The sequence below is a fragment of the Rhincodon typus genome, chromosome 22 (genome assembly GCF_021869965.1).
Source record: "Rhincodon typus isolate 14 chromosome 22, sRhiTyp1.1, whole genome shotgun sequence".
In the NCBI taxonomy this organism is placed as follows: Eukaryota; Metazoa; Chordata; class Chondrichthyes; order Orectolobiformes; family Rhincodontidae; genus Rhincodon; species Rhincodon typus.
Window position 1 is genome coordinate 32,534,525 of NC_063353.1, and position 18,264 is coordinate 32,552,788.

Genomic DNA, 18,264 nt, shown 5'->3' on the forward strand with positions numbered 1-18,264 from the left:
CTGGGTCACAAGAATAAGGTGGGATCAAGGGTCCTTTGGTGACATTTAGCAGGCAGTTATCATAATGATAACAGGTTTATGCTAGCTATGGAAAGGAATAAGGAGCAATCCAGAGTAAAGATAACTAATTGGAGGACAGCCAATTTTGATAGATTTGGAACAGGTCAATCCACACACATCGGAAAGAAACATTGCCAGACAAAACAGGAATTAAACACTGGGCTACCTTTGTAAAGAGGAGCAAGTTTGGGTATATTGGAGGTATATTCCTATGAGACAAGGAGATTTGGTAGGAAAAATAAAGTTAGACTCCCAGCTGATAAAATGATAAAAGAGAGTAAGGTAAAACAGAAAAGGGATATGTATGACAAAATTCACATTCTTAATGTCATGTTAATAATGATTGTCAACGAATCAATTGCTGATCAAGCATGGAGCAAGTCCATTGGTTAGTTTAGTTGAAACAGCCAAACATATTATAAGTTATGAAACAGGCATTACAGCAAGCCAACTGATTTCTGTAGTGCAGTTTTGCAAGTTGATCTTGAGTCTCAAAAAGAGTACTTCAGGTAAAAGTCAATAAATGAGGATGTACTAGTCTGCTGAACTGGAGCACCAGTGGCGAGGGAATGATTGCACTCAGATGCTGCTCTCAAATGTAACATTGCAATGTATAGCTCATGCTTAGTTCATCAACTGTTAGGTCTCACTGGGGTAGCACACTGGAAGTCAATCCCTGCTTTGCCCAGAGTCATTATAAAAGTTAAAAATTTCGCAGAACTCCTCAAATTATGTCTTTTAGACCCACAGAGTACCAGGTTTTGGTACTTCACAAGGATTAGAATCTATTTTATTTGCAATAAATTGTATCTACAGATAAAATTGAGAAAAAGACTGAGTACTGAAAGTTAAGGGAGAAAGTGAGAAAAGAAATAAGAGTATCAGAGAGTGTGGGAAGAGATTGGCTGAGCATAAAAAGGGAATTCTAAAGTCATCAGGCACACAAATAGTGAAAGTGAGAGCTAAAAAGCTGATTAAACATAGAACATAGAACAGTACAGCACAGTACAGGCCCTTCGGCCCACGATGTTGTGCCGACCTATTATCCCACTAACATCAATCTACCATGCATACCCTACATTTTACAATCCTCCATGTGCCTATTCAAGAGTCACTTAAAAGTCTCTAAAGTATCTGACTCCACTACCACTGCCGGCCATACATTCCACACGCCCACCACTCTGTGTAAAGAACCTACCTCTGACATCTCCCCTATACCTTCTTCCAATTACCTTAAAATTATGCCCCCTCATAATAGTCATTTCCACCCTGGGAAAACAGTCTCTGACTATCCACTCTACCTATGCCTCTCATCATCTTGTAAACTTCTATCAAATCACCTCTCATCCTTCTTCGCTCCAATAAAAAAAGCCCTAGCTCCCTCAACCTTTTCTCATAAGACCTGCCCTCCAGTCCAGGCAGCATCCTGGTAAATCTCCTCTGCACCCTCTCTAAAGCTTCCACGTCTTTCCTATAATGAGGTGACCAGAACTGAACACATTATGGCTGATTAGACACCAAAAATAGGAATTTACACAATAAGACAGAGGACATGGTTGAAGTACTAAATTAGTAATTTACATTAGGCTATATCAAGGAAGAGAATGCTGCCGAAGTTCTAGTGAAAAAGGAGGTAGTTGAGATATTAGATGTACTACAGTATAATAAAGGAGGTATTAGAAAGGCTGGCATCACTTAAAGTTTATATCCACCTGGACTAGGTCAAGTTTATGCGAGGATACTGTGGGAAACAAGGCTGAAAATTTCAGAGACTGGCTGTAATCTCAATCATCTTTGGACATGGGTGGTGCAGAGGATTGGTGAACTGTCAATCTTATAGCTATTTTAAGCAACCTATTCAAACAGGTTAATGACACACCTTTGGAGCAGGTTGGACTTGAACCTTCTGGCCCAAAGACTGGAAAACTACTAGTGTGCACCCAAGCCTTTGACAATGTTATGGTGCAGGGTGAAGCTGAGCAACAATAAGCCAGTCAGTTCATCCATGGTGGTGGGAAACTGGGCTAAATTTAACAATGATTTGGACAAAAAGGGAATAATTAAGTAAAATCAGTATTGATTTGTTCAGGAAAAAAATCATGTTTAACCAACTTCTTGAGTATTTTATTAAATTAAGAGAAAGGAGGTTGATGAGGACAATGCAATTGGTACAGTGTACATGGACTTCCCCAAACATATTTCAGAAAGTTTTTTTTCGTTATTCATTCACGGGATGAGGGTGTCGCTGGCTAGGCAGCATTTATTGCCCATCCCTAATTGCTCAGAGGGCAGTTAAGAGTCAACCACATTGCTGTGGGTCTGGAGTCACATGCAGGCTAGATCAGGCAAGGATGGCAGTTTCCATCCCTAAAGAACATTAGTTGGGTTTTTCCTGACAATCGACAATGGATTCGTGGTCATCGTTAGACTGTTAATTCCAGATATTTATTGAATTCAGATTACACCATCTGCCATGGCAGGATTCGAACCTGGGTCCCCAGAACATTATCTGGATCTGTGGATTAACAGTCCAGTGATATTACCACTAGGTCATCACCTCCTTGTGAAAGTGATATATAACAGGCTTGTCAGCAAAATTAAACCTATGGATTAAAGGGATAGTGGCAGAATGGATAAAGTTGGACAAGTGATAAGAAATAGAGAGGTGATGAATGGTGGATTTTCAGATTGGAGGAAGGTGTACAGTGGCATTTCCTGGGATTAGTATTAGGAATGCTGCTTTTCTTGATTTATACTAATTACTTAGTATTGATGTGCCAGGCAGATCAGTGAGAAAAGAGAAGGGAAATGATTAATTTTTGGTTGGAAGAATGATAAGACACGATATAAATTAAAGGACACAATTTAAAATGAGTACAGGAGCAAAGGGGCATGACAATATACTTGCAGATTTGGCTAAACATGAGAAAGTAGTCAATGAGGCACATGGGATTCTGGGGCCTCTTAAGCAGAGGCCTGAGATTTGGCCTCAACTGGAATATTCTTGTTCAATTCTGCGCATCACTCTTTAAGATGAGTGTGAAGATATTGCAGAGCTTGAAGAAAATATTTCCAAGAATTGTTCACAGGATGATGTACTTCAATTACAAGGACAGACTGCAGGAGTTGCGGCTGTGCTCCTGAAAGAAACTGAGGAGAGATTTAATACTGGTGTTCACAATCACGAGTAATCCCTCCTGGTCCTGAAGTGTGTATTAATATCTCTGAACAGGCTGATAAGAAAACATCAAGAGTCAAGCAACCGAATATCCAACTGTTTGCTGTGTCCACAAACACATTGGAGCCCTGTATCCGACAGCTAGAATTTCTTTCATCACTTATGGGTTACAAGTCACTTCAAAGCTCCTGATTAATGTGCATTCTTTAGAAAGAAGAAAAAAAAGGACTGGTTTTCCTCAGTAAGTGAAGTTCTTTAGAAAGAGTGAGAACACAAACTGGAGTTTATTTTCACTTTACAGTTCAAGACAAGCAGCGGTCAAAGACACAGAGTGGCCTCAACTTGCTGCTTCGGTAAGTGGGTGACTAGCAGTTCAACCTGGGAACACAGGGTTAACTTTGATCTACCATCAATTTGTGCCTAAATTGAACCAAACCAGCACAGAATAATAGAACTATAATACGGAAGAGGCCCTTTGGCCCATCAAGCCTGTTCTGTCAAAAATACACTACTAACCACACAAGTCCCACTTTCGTGCACGAGGCTCAGACTTGAATATCATCACACTTTAAGTACTCATTCAATTACTTTTTAAAAGGCTGTGAGGTTTCCTGTTTCAGCTACCCTCCCCAGCAGTGCTTTCCAGACCCCAGAACACACTGGGTGAAAAGGTATTTCCACAAATCCCTTCAAAACCTCCTACCTTTCTCTTTAGAATGATGACCGCTTGTTATTCACCCTTTAACTGCTCTACATTCACCTTGTCTGTGCTCCTTGTAATCTTATACACTTCTATCAGCCCACACCCACCCCCCAACCTTCTCTGCTGCAAAGAAAATCCAAGCTTATCCAGCCTCTCTTTATAGCTGAAATGCTCCATCACAGTCAACATCCTGGTGAATCTTCTCTGCACTTCCTCTCATTTTTCCTACAGTATGGTGACCAGAACTGCACACAGTCCTCCAGCTGTGGCCTAACCAGTGTTCTGTAGAGCTCCAATACGACCTCCTTGCTCTTATAATCTATGTCACAACTGATAAAGGCAGGCCTTGCGTATGCCTTCTTAATTACCCTATTAACCTGTCCTACCACCTTCAGGGATCTGTTGTCAAGCACTTCAAGATCCCTCTGTTCCTCTGAGCTTCCTAGTGTCTCGCCATTCATTCAGTACTCTCCTGTCTTGTTCCTTCTTCGAAAGTGCATCACCTCATATTTATCAGGGTTAAATTCTATCTGCCACCGATTTGCCTATTTGATCAATCCATTTATATTCTTCTGTAACTTGACATCTTCCTCCTCACTGTCAACCACCTGGTTAATCTTTGTTGAGAAATCTTTGTGTCATCCACAAACTTAACTATCGTTCCTCCCACATTCTTATTCATATCATTTATGAATTTCTGAAACAAAGGGAATCAGTACTGAGCCCTGTGGTATGCCACTGCACACTGGGCTCCAGTCACACAAACAGCCTTCTACTATCTCCCTGTGTCTCCTATCACTAACTTTGGATCCATCTCACCAATTGAAGGGTCCATGAGTTTTTACCTTCTTTATCAGTTTCCCATGTGGGACCTTGTTTAAGGCCTTACTGAAATTCATAGAAACTACGTCAACTGCCCTACCCTCATCCAAACACTCGGCCACCAATTTGAAAAGTTCCACCAGATTTGTTTGGCAACACCTCCCTCATGAATTTCCATTTAGGGAAGCAAGTTTTAATTTTCTCCTTCACTATTTTCTCCAATAGTTTCCCTACCACCCGATGTTAGGCTCACTGGTTCATACTTCTACGGTCTATCTCTACCACCCTTCTTGTAAAAGGTATTAACGGGCTGTCCTCCAGTCCTCTGGCACCTCTGCTGTGACCAGAGACGATTTAAAAATTTGGGTCAGGGCCACAGCAATTTCCTCCTCATCTCCCACAGCAACCTGGGATACAACTCATCCGGACCTGGGATCTTGTCCACTTTTAAAGCTGCCAAAACCTCCAGTACCTTTTCACTTCTTATAATAATCCACTCACGAACTTTACAGTCCATCTTCTCAAATCCTCCTTCTCCTGGGTAAAGACAGATGTGAAGTATTCATTTAGCACTCTACTAATGTTCTCTGGTTTCACACATAAATTGTCCCTTCAATCTCTAACAGGCCCTACTCTTTCCCTGGTATTCTCTTACCCTTGATATACTTGTAAAAATATCTTGGGATTCTCTCCAGGCCCGCACAGCAATGTGTTCTCACGACTCCTCTTTGCCCTCCTAATTGCTTTCTTTAGTTTACCCCTGCACTTCTTACACTCGCCTAGGGCCTCCATTGATTTGATCCTTTTGTACATACTACGTGTCTCTCATTCTTTTCATCCAGTCCTGAATATTCCTTGACATCCAAGGTTCTCTGGGCTTGTTGCTCCTACGTTTCACCCTAAAAAGGGACTCATTGGGCCTGTACTCTCCACATGTCCTTTTTGAATGCCTCCCACTGTTCTGCTGTAGATTTACCCTCAAGTAGCTGTTTCAGGTCTATTTTGACCAGATCCTACCTTATTTTACACGAATCCAAACCTCCTTTCGGTAGAACATCTTTCTCCTTTTCAATAATCGACTTAAAACATATGGTGTTGTGGTCATTATCACTAAAATGCTCTCCTAGTGCCACCTCAAACACCTGTCTGGTTTCGATTCCAAGCATTTGGTCTGGCACCACACTGTCCCTTCTTGGATTTTCTATGTTGCCCTAAGAAGCTCTCCTGAGTACATTTCAAGAAATCCGTCTCCTCTAAACCCTTAACACTGATTATCCCAATGGAAAAATGAGGTGGAAATGTGGACTTGTCACTTCCCTAGCCAAGAGGAAACAAAGTAATAACTTACCTTTTTCTGGTAAATAAAAAGTTAAGCAGTATTTTCATAACTGGATGCAAATGACTTGGATATTAAGGAGCGATCACCAAATCTAATAATTCACAGACAACATTTACGAAAAAGACTATATAATGGAAGGCTACAAGGTGTGATCAACCTTTGGATAGCTAGACCACAGAAAAATATAAATTATAATAGTTTACATAAAAGACTTTAGACTTGAGAATCAGGGGCTTTTGTGGCACAGTTGGAGTCCCTATCCCTAAACCAGGAGGCCCAGGACGAGCCCTGATCTCTTCAGGGCAGCACGGTGGCTCAATGGTTCGCACTGCTGCCTCATGGCACCAGGGACTCGGGTTCGATTCCACCCTCAGGCGACTGTCTGTGTGGAGTTTGCACATTCTCCCCATGTCTGTGTGGGTTTCCTCCGGGTGCTCTGGTTTCCTCCCACTGTCCAAAGACGTGCAGGCTAGGTGGATTGGCCATGCTAAATGCCCATAGTATTCAGGGATGTATAGATTAGGTGGGTTATAGGGTGATGTGTCTGGATGGGATGCTCTGAAGGTTCGTGTGGACTTGTTGGGCTGAAGGGCCTGTTTCCACACTGTAGGGATTCTATGAAATCCCACCTGCTTTAAAAGGTGTAATAACATCCCTGAATGGGTTCAGCAGAAAGTATCTGGACCTCAATGTGTCGAAGTGGTGAGGCTACAATACAGAACTACATATATGTGAAACAGTGAAAGCAGCATGTGCTGGAAAGAGCCAAATGATCATACAACCAATGGATCAGGTCAAACCTCTACATTCTGCCTCATTCAATCATAAATGTTAATTAAATATCTAACAGGAGGATGATGAGGCTTCACTAATATTCCTCAATTACAGGGGAAAAGCCCAGCCCAGCACATCAAATGTCCAAATGACAAGAGTGAAGCATTTGCAATCCTCTTCAATTAAAAGTACCACAGTTGAGCCATCTCAGCTTTTACCTAAAGTCTTCAGAATCACAGATATTCATTTTCAGCCAATTCGATTCCAAGACATGGTATCAAGGAGTGGATGAAGGTACTCGACACTGCAAAGACCATGGGCTCCAGTAACACACTGTAGTACTGAAGGCTGAGAATCAGAGTCATGCAGCACAGAAACAGACCCTTTACTCCAACTCTATGCAATGACAAAGTTTCCTAAACTAAAAAAAATCCCATTTGCCTGTGTTTGGCCCATATCCCTCTAAACCTTTCCTACTCATGTACCTGTCCAAATGTCTTTTAAATGCTGTGACTGTACCTGCATCTACCAGTGCCTCTGGCAGTTCCTTCCACATACAAACCACCCTCTGCATGAAAAAGTTGCCCCTCAGTTCCCTTTAAATCTTTCTCCTCTCACCTTAAAAATATGCCCCCTAGTTCGCACCCTCCCCCCCGCCAAGGGAAAGGACCTTTGCTTTCTGTGCCCCTCGTGATTTTATAAGCCTCTATAAAGGTCAGCCCTCAATCTCCTACGCTCCAGTGTAAAGAATCCCAGCTCATCCAGCCTCTCCTTATAACTCAAACCCTCCAGTCCCAGCAACATCCTGGTAAATCTTTTCTGAACACTCTCCAATTTAATAATATCCGTAAGATTCACTACAGCAACTTGTCAAGTCTCCTTTCACAGCAGCCTGCAAACCTGTGACCCTACCACTAGAACACAGTTGGCCAACCTTTTTGGTGTTGTTGGAAGGTGTTGGGGAGGGCAAGGGTCACATTTCAATTATTCTTCTCACTTGGTGGTGGTGGAGTGAGTGGCCAACAAATATCAGAGATAAGGTTTAGCATAATAGTAAATATGAATGTCAAGGAAAATTTCTAAAGTAATAAGTTGACCATTTAAATAAATTACTAATGAATAAAAGTGACAATTAGCAAGTGCCAAGCACAACTAAGTAATAGGAACTGGAGCCCAAGCTTAGAAGTGGAATTTAACTAGCTCCAGCATTGCAGGTACCCCCGAGCTAGTCTCAGTGATATTCATGGAAAGTGGGTAGCAAAGTTGGTTGTCTTTTAGCCTGGGGTTTTCACCCTCCGAGCCCACTTTGCATTCAGGTTTCTAAGATGGGAAGACAGCAAGGAGAACAGTCTACATATCTTTCCCTCTCTCACAGTCTTAGGATTCACACACTTACATCTCTAACTCTCACTCACACTCACCTTCACTCTCTCCCTCATATACTCACATGCTCTCTCACTCACTTAGCACCCCTCCCTTGCTTGCACACACAATTACTCTCCATCCCTGGCACACCCTGATACACTCTCTACCCCAATCATTCCTTTGCCCCTTTCTCCCTCTCTCACCCCTCCTTCTTAACCTTCTCTTCCACTCTCTCACCTTTTTTCTCCCTCTCACTCCTTTCCCAATCTCTTACCTCTTTTTCTTTGCCTGTCTCAGCCCTCCCTTCCATCCCTCATTGTCACTGCTTTATTCCCCCTCCAGTTCCCCCTCCCCATGCCCATTCCTCTCCGTCTCTCTCACTGTCTTTCCTCTCATCTTTTATTTCCCCTGTCCAAATTTGTCAGCTTGATTTAACCAGAGGTTGGGAACAGAGAAGAATTTCAAATCCTAGTTTTAGTTGTGCTGGAGATTTATATGGGTGTGCACATGGCATCGCTGTTTTACAGTGGTATCTGACAGGCACAAAGGCCCAGAAGAGTTTATTCCAGAGATATAAATTGTCCTCAAATTCTGCTCAATCCCAGCATGTGCCAAGCCTCACAAATTCAACACAAACTTGCTACACACAATATCCCACTCACCCAGCTGAGCAAGCAATTCTCCAACATCAAAATTCAAATTAGCACCCCAGTACCATACTCATCCAGCATTAGGACCAACTCACCTAGGATAATATCCAACTTAGCCAGAACAACATCCATCTCACATGGTCCAGCATCCTACTCAACCAAGTCAACGTCCAAATCTCCCAGCCCTACATATAATATAACTAAACCAGCATCTTACTCACGTAGCCAAGCATCTTCTTTCCCAGTTCAATATCAAACTGACACAGCCTAGTATCTAATACAACTAATCCATAATTCAACTCATGCTGTCCGATAGCCACCTCATCCAGGTCAACATCCAACTCAATGAGCCCAACATACAACACATAACAATCCAACCTTTAATGCAACCCATCCCACACATAAAGCATCTATAGCTGAACATACAACTCGTTCAGTCCAATAACCAACTCACCAAGCTGAAGATTCAACTCACCAAGCTCAACATTCAAATTTGCCCAGCACAAAATCTCAGCCCGGTATCTCACTCACCCAGCCCAATACCCAATTTGCAAAGCCCAATATAAACTCATCAAATCCAACATTTATCGCAGAAGCCAGCATCCAATATGCACAGACCAAAATCCAACTCAACCAGCCCAACATTGAACTTAACTCAACTGTACCCAATATAACTCACTCAGGCAAAAAAAATTCCAAATTGCTCAGCACAACAGCTTACTCTTGTAGCCCAGCATCTGTCTTCCAGCCAACCATTAAACTCACTTAGCCATATATATTAAGCTCCCAGTCATGCATCTCACTTACCCAGCTTAAAACCAAATGAACACAATCTCGCATCTTAAATAATCCAAAATACAACTCACCCAGTTCAACATCTAACACACCCAAACCAGAACCCAGCTGAAGCTTCAACCTGTCCAGCCCAATAACCAAATCATTAGGTCTATTCTCAACTTAAAGCCAACCCAGCCAAACATCCAACTCACAAAGCCCAATACTCAACTCTCACAGCCATACATCTGTTGATCCAATATCCAAATCTCTCAGGTGAGAATTCAACTCATGTAACTAAACAACAAACTCACCAGCGCAACATTCAAAACTCCTAATCTAACATTTAATCCAACCTCCTCAACAATCCAGTTCACACAGCTGAACGTTTATCTCATCCAGCTCAATAATCAACATTATATACAACTAACACAGTGTTACCCCAAACTCACACAAGCAAGCATTAAGTGCACACAGTTCAAACTTAAACTCACCCAATCTGGCATCTTGCACATCATATCAAATGACTAACTTACTCAGCCCAGTATCTTACTCAACTAACCCATCCAACATTTTACTCACCCTATCCACTATTGAACCTCACAGCTGATCATTCGACTCACACAGACCAACAACATCTCACCGGCTCAACCGGACCAATACAACATAACTAGATCAGTATCTAACTAAACCAGCTCAATATCCAACTCATCAAGCCCAACATTCACCTTACACAGCCCTGGATGCAAATCATAAATGAAACATACCCAGCCCAATGCACACCTCACTCAGCCCATCTAACTTGCCTACCACAGCATCTAATTTTCCTAGCTCAGCAACATACTCAAATAGCCCAATAACTAACTCACCCAGTTTAACATTCAATTCCCACAGTCCAGCATCCAATTCACCCAATTTCACATTTAATTCACGCAGCCCAAAACCCGACTCACCTAGTTGAGTGTACAACTCACCCAGCCCAACAAGCAACTCACCAGTCTGACATCCAACACACAAAGCCCAACATGCAATTCACACAATTCAGCATCCAACTTACAAAGGCCAACTCACCCAATATCAAAGTATTTCATTCACCCAATTCAATATCCAACTGAACCAATCCAACATTTAACTTATCCTATATAATATTCAACTCAGCCAGCCATCATCCAGCTCATACAGCCTAGTATCCAAGTAGCCTAACTGACCCACTCAGCTATGCAACTGAATTACTGAACCCAACCACAGACTCACCAGGCAAATAGCTGACTCACCAAGGCCTGCTTAGCATCCAACTCATTCTGCCTAACGTACAGCACATGCAGTTCAACACTCAACTCGCTAAGATCAACTTTCAGTCATCTCGTCTAACATCTGGCTCACTCCATCAAGGATCTCACTCACCCAGTTTAACATACAACACATTGAGCCCATTAAGTCACTCTCTCAGCTCAAAGTCCAGTTTACACAGCCCAACAAGCGTCTAAGATAACAAGGTGTAGAGCTGGATGAACACAGCAGGCCAAGCAGCATCAGAGGAGCAGGAAAGCTGATGTTTCGGGCCTAGACCCTTCTTCAGAAGGTCCAGACCCGAAACGTCAGCTTTCCTGCACCTCTGATGCTGCTTGGCCTGCTGTGTTCATCCAGCTCTACACCTTGTTATCTCAGATTCTCTAGCATTGACAGTTCCTACTATCTCCAATAAGCGTCTAGCCCAGTTCAATAACTAAAACACTGAGCTTAACAACGACCAGGCCAACCCAACCCGACATGACTCACCAGGGTAACAACTGACTCAATCACCCAATCCATCACCTCATTCATTCAGCTCAACTTTCGATTCAGGCATCCCAACAAGTGACCAATCCAGCTCACTGAATTAACCCACTGAACGCTCATCCACTGAACATGTGACTAACTGAGCTGAAGACTGACTAATGAGATTAATAACTGACTCACCTGCCCAATTTAAATTCAACTCATCCAGCCCTGCATCTTACTCAGACATGCTAAAATCCAACTCACAAAGCTCAACATCCAGCTGGGGACACTGTGACATAGTGGTAATCTCACTAGCCCAGTAATCCAAAATCCCAGGCAGTTATTCCGGAGTCATGAGTTTGAATCCCAAAGTGGCAGATGATGAAATTTGAATTTAATAAAATCTGGAATTAAAAGCTAGCTAATGATGAACAAACAACCAACACTAATGACCATAAAAAGATCATCAGGTTTACTAACACCTTTGAGGGAAAGACATCTGCTATCCTTATCTAATCTGGCCTCCCTATAACTTCAGACCAGCGACATTTTTTAAAAAAAATTCATTTATGGGATGAAGGTGTCACAGGCTAGGCCAGCATTTAATGCCCATTCCTAATTTCCTAGAGGGCAGTAAAGAGTCAACCACATTGCTGTGAGTCTGGAGTCACATATAGGCAGGACCAGTTAAGGATTGCAGTTTCCATCCCTAAAGTACATTAGTGAGCCAGATGGGTTTTGCCAAGAATCGACATTGGTCGTTATTAGACTCTAAATTCCAGATTTTTAATAAATTCAAATTCGACCATCTACTGTGGCAGGATTTGGACCCTTGTCCCCAGAACATTACCTGGGTCTCTGGATTAACTGGCGAATAATAATATTTCTAAGCAATTGCCCCCCAGATGTGAGGTACTCTTAATTGCCCTCGAAAATGACCTAGCAAGTATCAGATTGCTACAAAGATTAAAGAAAGGAATGAACCTGGACAGACGACCTAGCATCAATCTAGGCATCAGAAATAACAGTGCAAAACACAGTCCTGTTAATGTGCCAAAATAAGGAGAGCTGTCTCACAGATTAGTCAAGCAACAGCCTGACATTGTCATATTTATGGAATCATATTTTATAATGTCCTAGACATCACCATCACCACCACTGGGTATGTCCTGTCTCACTGGTAGGATAGACTACCAAAGATGGTGGCACAGTGGTATACAATTAGGAAGGAGTTGCTCTAGGTGTATTCAGCATTGAATCTGGACCACATGAAGTCTCATGCTATCAAGTCAAAATTGGACAAGGAAATCTGCTGATTGCCATCTACTGACCCCTCAGCTGATGAGTCAGTACTCCCCCATGTTGAACACCACCTGGAAGAAACACTGCCTGTGGCAGGGAAACAGAATCTACTCTGGATGGAGAACTTTAATGTCCATCACCAAATATGACTCTGTAGCATCACTGCTGACTGAGTTGGCTGAGTTCTAAAACACACAGCTACTAGACTGGTTGCAGCAGGGGAAGGAACCAACAAGAGGGGAAACTCTATTTGACCTCATCCTCACCAATCTACTTGTTGTAGATATGTCCATATATGACAGCATCAAAAGGAATGATTCAGCATCAAAGATGCCAGTTTTCAACCAATTTGATTCACTTCACTTGATTTCAGGAAATGGCTGAACACAATGGATACTGCAAAGGCAATGAGCTCTGATGATATTCTGGTAATAGTGCTGAGACTTGTGCTCCAAAACTAGCCAAGCTGTTCCAATAGTGTTACAACACTGGCATCTATGCAGCAATACGGAAAATTATTCACGTATGTGTTATGCACGAAAAGCAGGACAAATTCAACCCAGCCAATGATAACTTGAACAGGCTCTTCTCAATTATCAACAAAATGATGGTAGGGAAGGTCGACAGTACTGTGAAGTGCCACATGCTAAGGAGTTTTTGATGTGGATAAAGGGCAACGTGTAGGTGTGTGTACTTGAATTTTCAGATGGCCATATCGAAGGTTGCCACATAAGATGAGCGTGAGATATGGGGGTAACATATTAGTATGGATAAAGGATGCATGAGCTAACAGGAAGCAGAAAGTAAGGATAAAATCAGGTGTTTACAATCTATATCAAGGATTCAAATGAGAGAACTGAATGTATGGTAGCTATAGGAATGGCAAGGAAGTAACTTGTCAAGAGGAGATAGTCTATTAAGAGATTTAGACAGCTTAACTGAATCGACAAAAGTTGATGCATGGAGAATAAAGTGGGTAAATGTGATCTCATCTGCCTTAGCAGGAACTATAAGAAAGAAATATATTGTTTAAATGGAGATAACAAGGTGTGGAGCTGGAGGAGCACAGCAGGCCAGGCAGCATCAGAGGAGCAGGAAAGCTGATGTTTCGGGTCTGGATCCTTCTTCAGAAGTCGGGGAGGGGAAGGGGACTCTGAAATAAATAGAAAGGAGGGGGCGGTGATAGAAGGTGGATAGTGGAGCAGATAGGTGGGAGAGAAGACGGACAGGTCAGGGAGGCAGGGATGAAGCTAGTAACGGTGATTGTAGGTAGGGAATTGAGATGGGGATTGGTCAGTGAGGAGGGAGGGGCGGGTAGGTGGGAGGGAAGACAGACAGGTCAAGGAGGCGGGGATGAAGCGAGTAGGTGAGTGTAGGTAGGAAGTGGGGGTTGGTCAATAAGGTGGGAGGAGCAGATAGGTGGGAGAGAAGACGACAAGTTAAGGAGGCGGGGACGAGAGGGGATGCTGGTCTTGGGATGAGGTTGGGGGTAGGGAGATTTTGAAGCTTGTAAAGTCCACATAGAGACCATTGGGTTGTAGGGTTCCAAGGTGGAATATCAGGTGCTGTTCCTCCAGTTTCCAGGTGGCATCGTTGTGAAACTGGAGGAGGCCCAGGATGGACATGTCATCCAGGGAGTTGGGGGGTGAGTACCTATACTCGGTTCGTGACAAACGACAACACCTCCCAGTCGTGAACCATTTCAACTGCCCCTCCCACTCCCTGGACAACATGTCCATCCTGGGCCTCCTCCAATTTCCTTATTTGAAAATAATAATCTTCTTAGAAGCAGCTGAGAGAAAGTTCACTTGACTCATTCTTCAGATGAATGGGTTACCTTATGAAGAAAGGATGAGCAAGATAGGGCACTCTTCATTGTTGTATATTGATGAGAGGCGATGTTTATTGAAATAAAGAAAAAGATCTTGAGGTGACTGGATAAGGTGGAGGTGCAGATGTTTCCACTTGTGGGGGTAACTAGACAAAGTAGTTTTAAAACAGAGACCTCTTATTCTTAAACTGACATGAAAAGAATTGTATACTTTCATAAGGTCATTAATATGTGGAATTCTCTTCCCCAGAGAAGTGTGAATGTTGGCACTTCAAATTTATTCAAGGCTGAGTTAAATAGACTTTTGACAGTCAAAGGAGTGAAGTGTTCTGCTGTACAAAGGAAAAAGTGGAGAGAGCACAACCAGGTGAGGCATGATCTTACTGAATGGGAGAGAAATGGCCTTCTCCTGCTTCTAAGTCCTATGCTGTTAGGTCCTACATTCCTGTGACACCCATGTCACGGGAATTAATCTATAAAAAAACTCTTGAAAATTACTGTGATCTCAAACATCAGCAAAATCAAAACAGCAATAAGCAACAAAGGATATTTAATAGTATCATTACTCAAGTTTGTGTATTATGAATCAACATTTAATAATTCACCAGAAAAGTATTGTTACGCCTCATTGGAGTAGCACACTGGAAATCAAGCCCTGCTATTTCAGGGTCTCACAGAAGTTAAAGATTTTAATGAAGTCTGAAAAAATTGCCAATTTACCTGTCTTTTAGCAGAGGCCAGGTTTCTGTACTTAGCACGAATGACTATTTATTACAAGTAAATAGACTCTAGATGCGGATAAATAATTATGAACTGTTGGCATATAGCCCTATTAGTTAAAATTCTAATCCCCTTAGAAACTCCCCCTTACACACATACGTGAAAAAAATGTGTTACAGGTGGTGGGAAAGAACAGAAAGGCAGTTCAGTGGTCTCTGTTTACAGGATCTGCCAAGATGGTTTTTGTACTGATCAGAACATGACTTCCAGTCTTGCTTCTCTGGATGTTTTCACTGATTTTCAGGAGTCACAGGGGCTGGTTCACACTTTTAAAGAATGCCTAACTCATTAAATAAAAGTCACAGCAGCTGCTGGAGGTAAAATAAACTGGTTTTCTTCACTGAGCTGGTAGAAATTTGAAGGTTTCTCACTATCTTGTTCATACCCCCAAGATGTTTAACTGCCTGAGAACCAATCACACAGATGCTGGGAGGCAGGCCCCCAAGTCATCAATCACTGCTCACTGGTCCACAGAACAATCAACCAACTGTTGCCATCGGAATCTCCCTTTGTACACAACCATTCACGTCCAGCTCACCTGCAAACTTCCCTTCAACTACTGCTGGAACTAATGGCTATGTGAACGGTGCTTACAAGGACTATGATAATGACACTTGCTTTCAAAGCAGCACTCTGGTAATCCTTGATTTTTAAAGTTCTTTTCTCATTACAGTTCACAATCAAAAATACATAAAGATAAAAAGACACAGTTGTTATAAGACAAAAATCTGTAAAATTCTTTCATTCTATGCAGGCTTTAACCAAGTTCTCCACATGCCGTGGTGACAGAAGATACAGGAAAGACTCTTTCTCTCTCTCTCTCTCCCCCTCTCCCTCCCTCGCCACATACTGCCAACCAACACACACACATCTCCCTCTTCCCAACACCCTTCTCCCAACACAATCACTTAGCAGCTCCTTTACAAAACCCACTTCCCTCAAATCACTCTCATTTACCAGTCTCTCTTCCAATAACCCTCACAGCTACTCACTTAGGAGCCCCCCCATTTGTAACTCCCCACACCCTACTTTACCCTTCCCCCTGAAAGTTTTATTTTTCTAAAACCTTGAAGCAACATTGAAGCTGCCCTGAGGCCTCTTCACAGTCAGGCTTCCATGAAAACCAGCACCATTTCACTCCAGCCAGCTGAATCTCAGGCTCCATCATTTTCTCTCTCCCTTAGCTCTCTCTGCCCACCTGCTGAACCCTGCATCTCCAGCAACTGATCAGCAGCAGCATATGGCCTTCTGATGGGATGGGTGATGACAGCAAAGTTTGGTCTGGCGCAAGGCTTTGTAACTGCAGTTGGAGTTTATAAGGGGCAATGGGACGCTCCAATCTAGAGGTCATGACTTGTGCCCTGAACAGCTTGGATTTCAGGAGCTGGATAAAAAGCACAAGTCTGAAGTTGGGCATATCAACAACTACAGTGTCATAGTTGTCGAAAAATCAATTCCAAGGACAGATTTCCATACTTGAGAATCTGGAATTCTGCCAAAAGATGAATTTTTTTTGTCCCTGTATATCCCACCATCTGACGCCCTTCTCCCCCTTCTTTATACCGGAGAATATGGATTTCTCCACTTTGCAGACTGAACTTATCCTTTTACATCTGGAACCAGTCTTGTTCCCACCGACTTTGACCACATATCTGCTCCATCACCAAGATGAATGTCCATCTCTGTAACACAGCAGAACTCTGTCCTTCCTCAGCTCATCCTTTTGTTCCTTTTAGATGTAACTACTCTAATTCTGCCCTCACTAGCCTTCCAACTTCCATCCAACTTGAGATTTCACTTTTTACAAAGCTCTGCCACTCACACTGTAACTCACACCAAATTCCATTCACTCATGACGCCTGTGCTATCCGACATGCATGGGCTCTTAATTAAGTAATATTTCAAATTTAAAATATTATGATTGGTTTCAAAATTCCTCTAGAGCCTTGCACTTCCCGATTGCATTAGCCTCCTCCAGTCTGTCTGCTCCTCTAATTCTGGCTGCTTAGATCCCTGATTTTAATACTTCCACCGTTAGCAACTGTGCTATCTAAGCTCTGAAATTCGTGATACCATTCCACCTCTTTAACTCACTGTCTTCCTTTAAGATGTTGCCTACAATTTACCTCTTTGCCTAAAGTTTTGACCAGCTGTCCTATTATGTCTTTAGGTGGCTTAGTGTCAAATTTTGTACAATATCATTCCTAAAAAGCATTCTGGACTGTTTAATTCCATTGAAAGCGCTACATAAATGCACATTGCCATTGTTACAATCTTCAGTAAAGCTCCAGTTGACTTATAACCGACCTTAATTGTAATTAAGTCCAGCATTCTGTTAGCTTTTTTTATTGCATCTTCATAACGCCTGAACAGTACATGGACTGAGTTTAATGTCAACCCTTTCCAACACCCTCTCTCCTTGTCTTATTTCATCTTTTAACAATAGAGAAACACTCTCTAATAACATTCTCACCAAGGTGGAGACAGTGAGCCTGTGCATCAGTCACATGATTTTCTATCCAATATCATCCGTCAGAAAGAAGAGTAAATCTCGCCTACATCTTTAGATGTTAGTTATCCCAGTGAGCTTGTGTCTCTCATCGAGGAGTAGTTGCTAAGCTTTGCACTTGTCTCTAAGAATAGCTCTCTCAGTTTAAATCAAAAGGAAGAGCTGAGTAATCTAGGTCAGTGCCAATCAAGCGTCAGGCTGAGGATCTGGGAATCTGACTAATGCTTGAATGTTGCTGTGAGCTCAGCATCTGCATGAAGTTTTGCAGCTTTTTGCCTTTTTTGGTGTTGATTGCTCAGTTCATGTTGCTGATCTGTGGCTGCATGCCAGAAGCCACAGAACACCACACAAACACTCCCTATAGTTCAACTGATGAAGCCAGCAACTAGCTGAACGTTTAAGAAGAGAAAGGAATC

The 18,264-nt window shown here is 42.4% G+C and overlaps 1 protein-coding gene across 1 annotated transcript in view; it reads right to left on the reverse strand.

The window, feature by feature from the left end:
- The window catches only part of shank3a (SH3 and multiple ankyrin repeat domains 3a), an 886,564-nt gene that overhangs the window by 216,956 nt on the left and 651,344 nt on the right, over window positions 1-18,264 (reverse strand). Inside the window, exons 17-18 of the mRNA XM_048610479.1 lie at window positions 16,127-16,157; window positions 7,259-7,272 (exon numbers count right to left, since the gene is read on the reverse strand). Of these exons, the coding sequence (XP_048466436.1) occupies window positions 7,259-7,272; window positions 16,127-16,157 (45 nt within the window). The remainder of the gene's footprint in view (window positions 1-7,258; window positions 7,273-16,126; window positions 16,158-18,264) is intronic.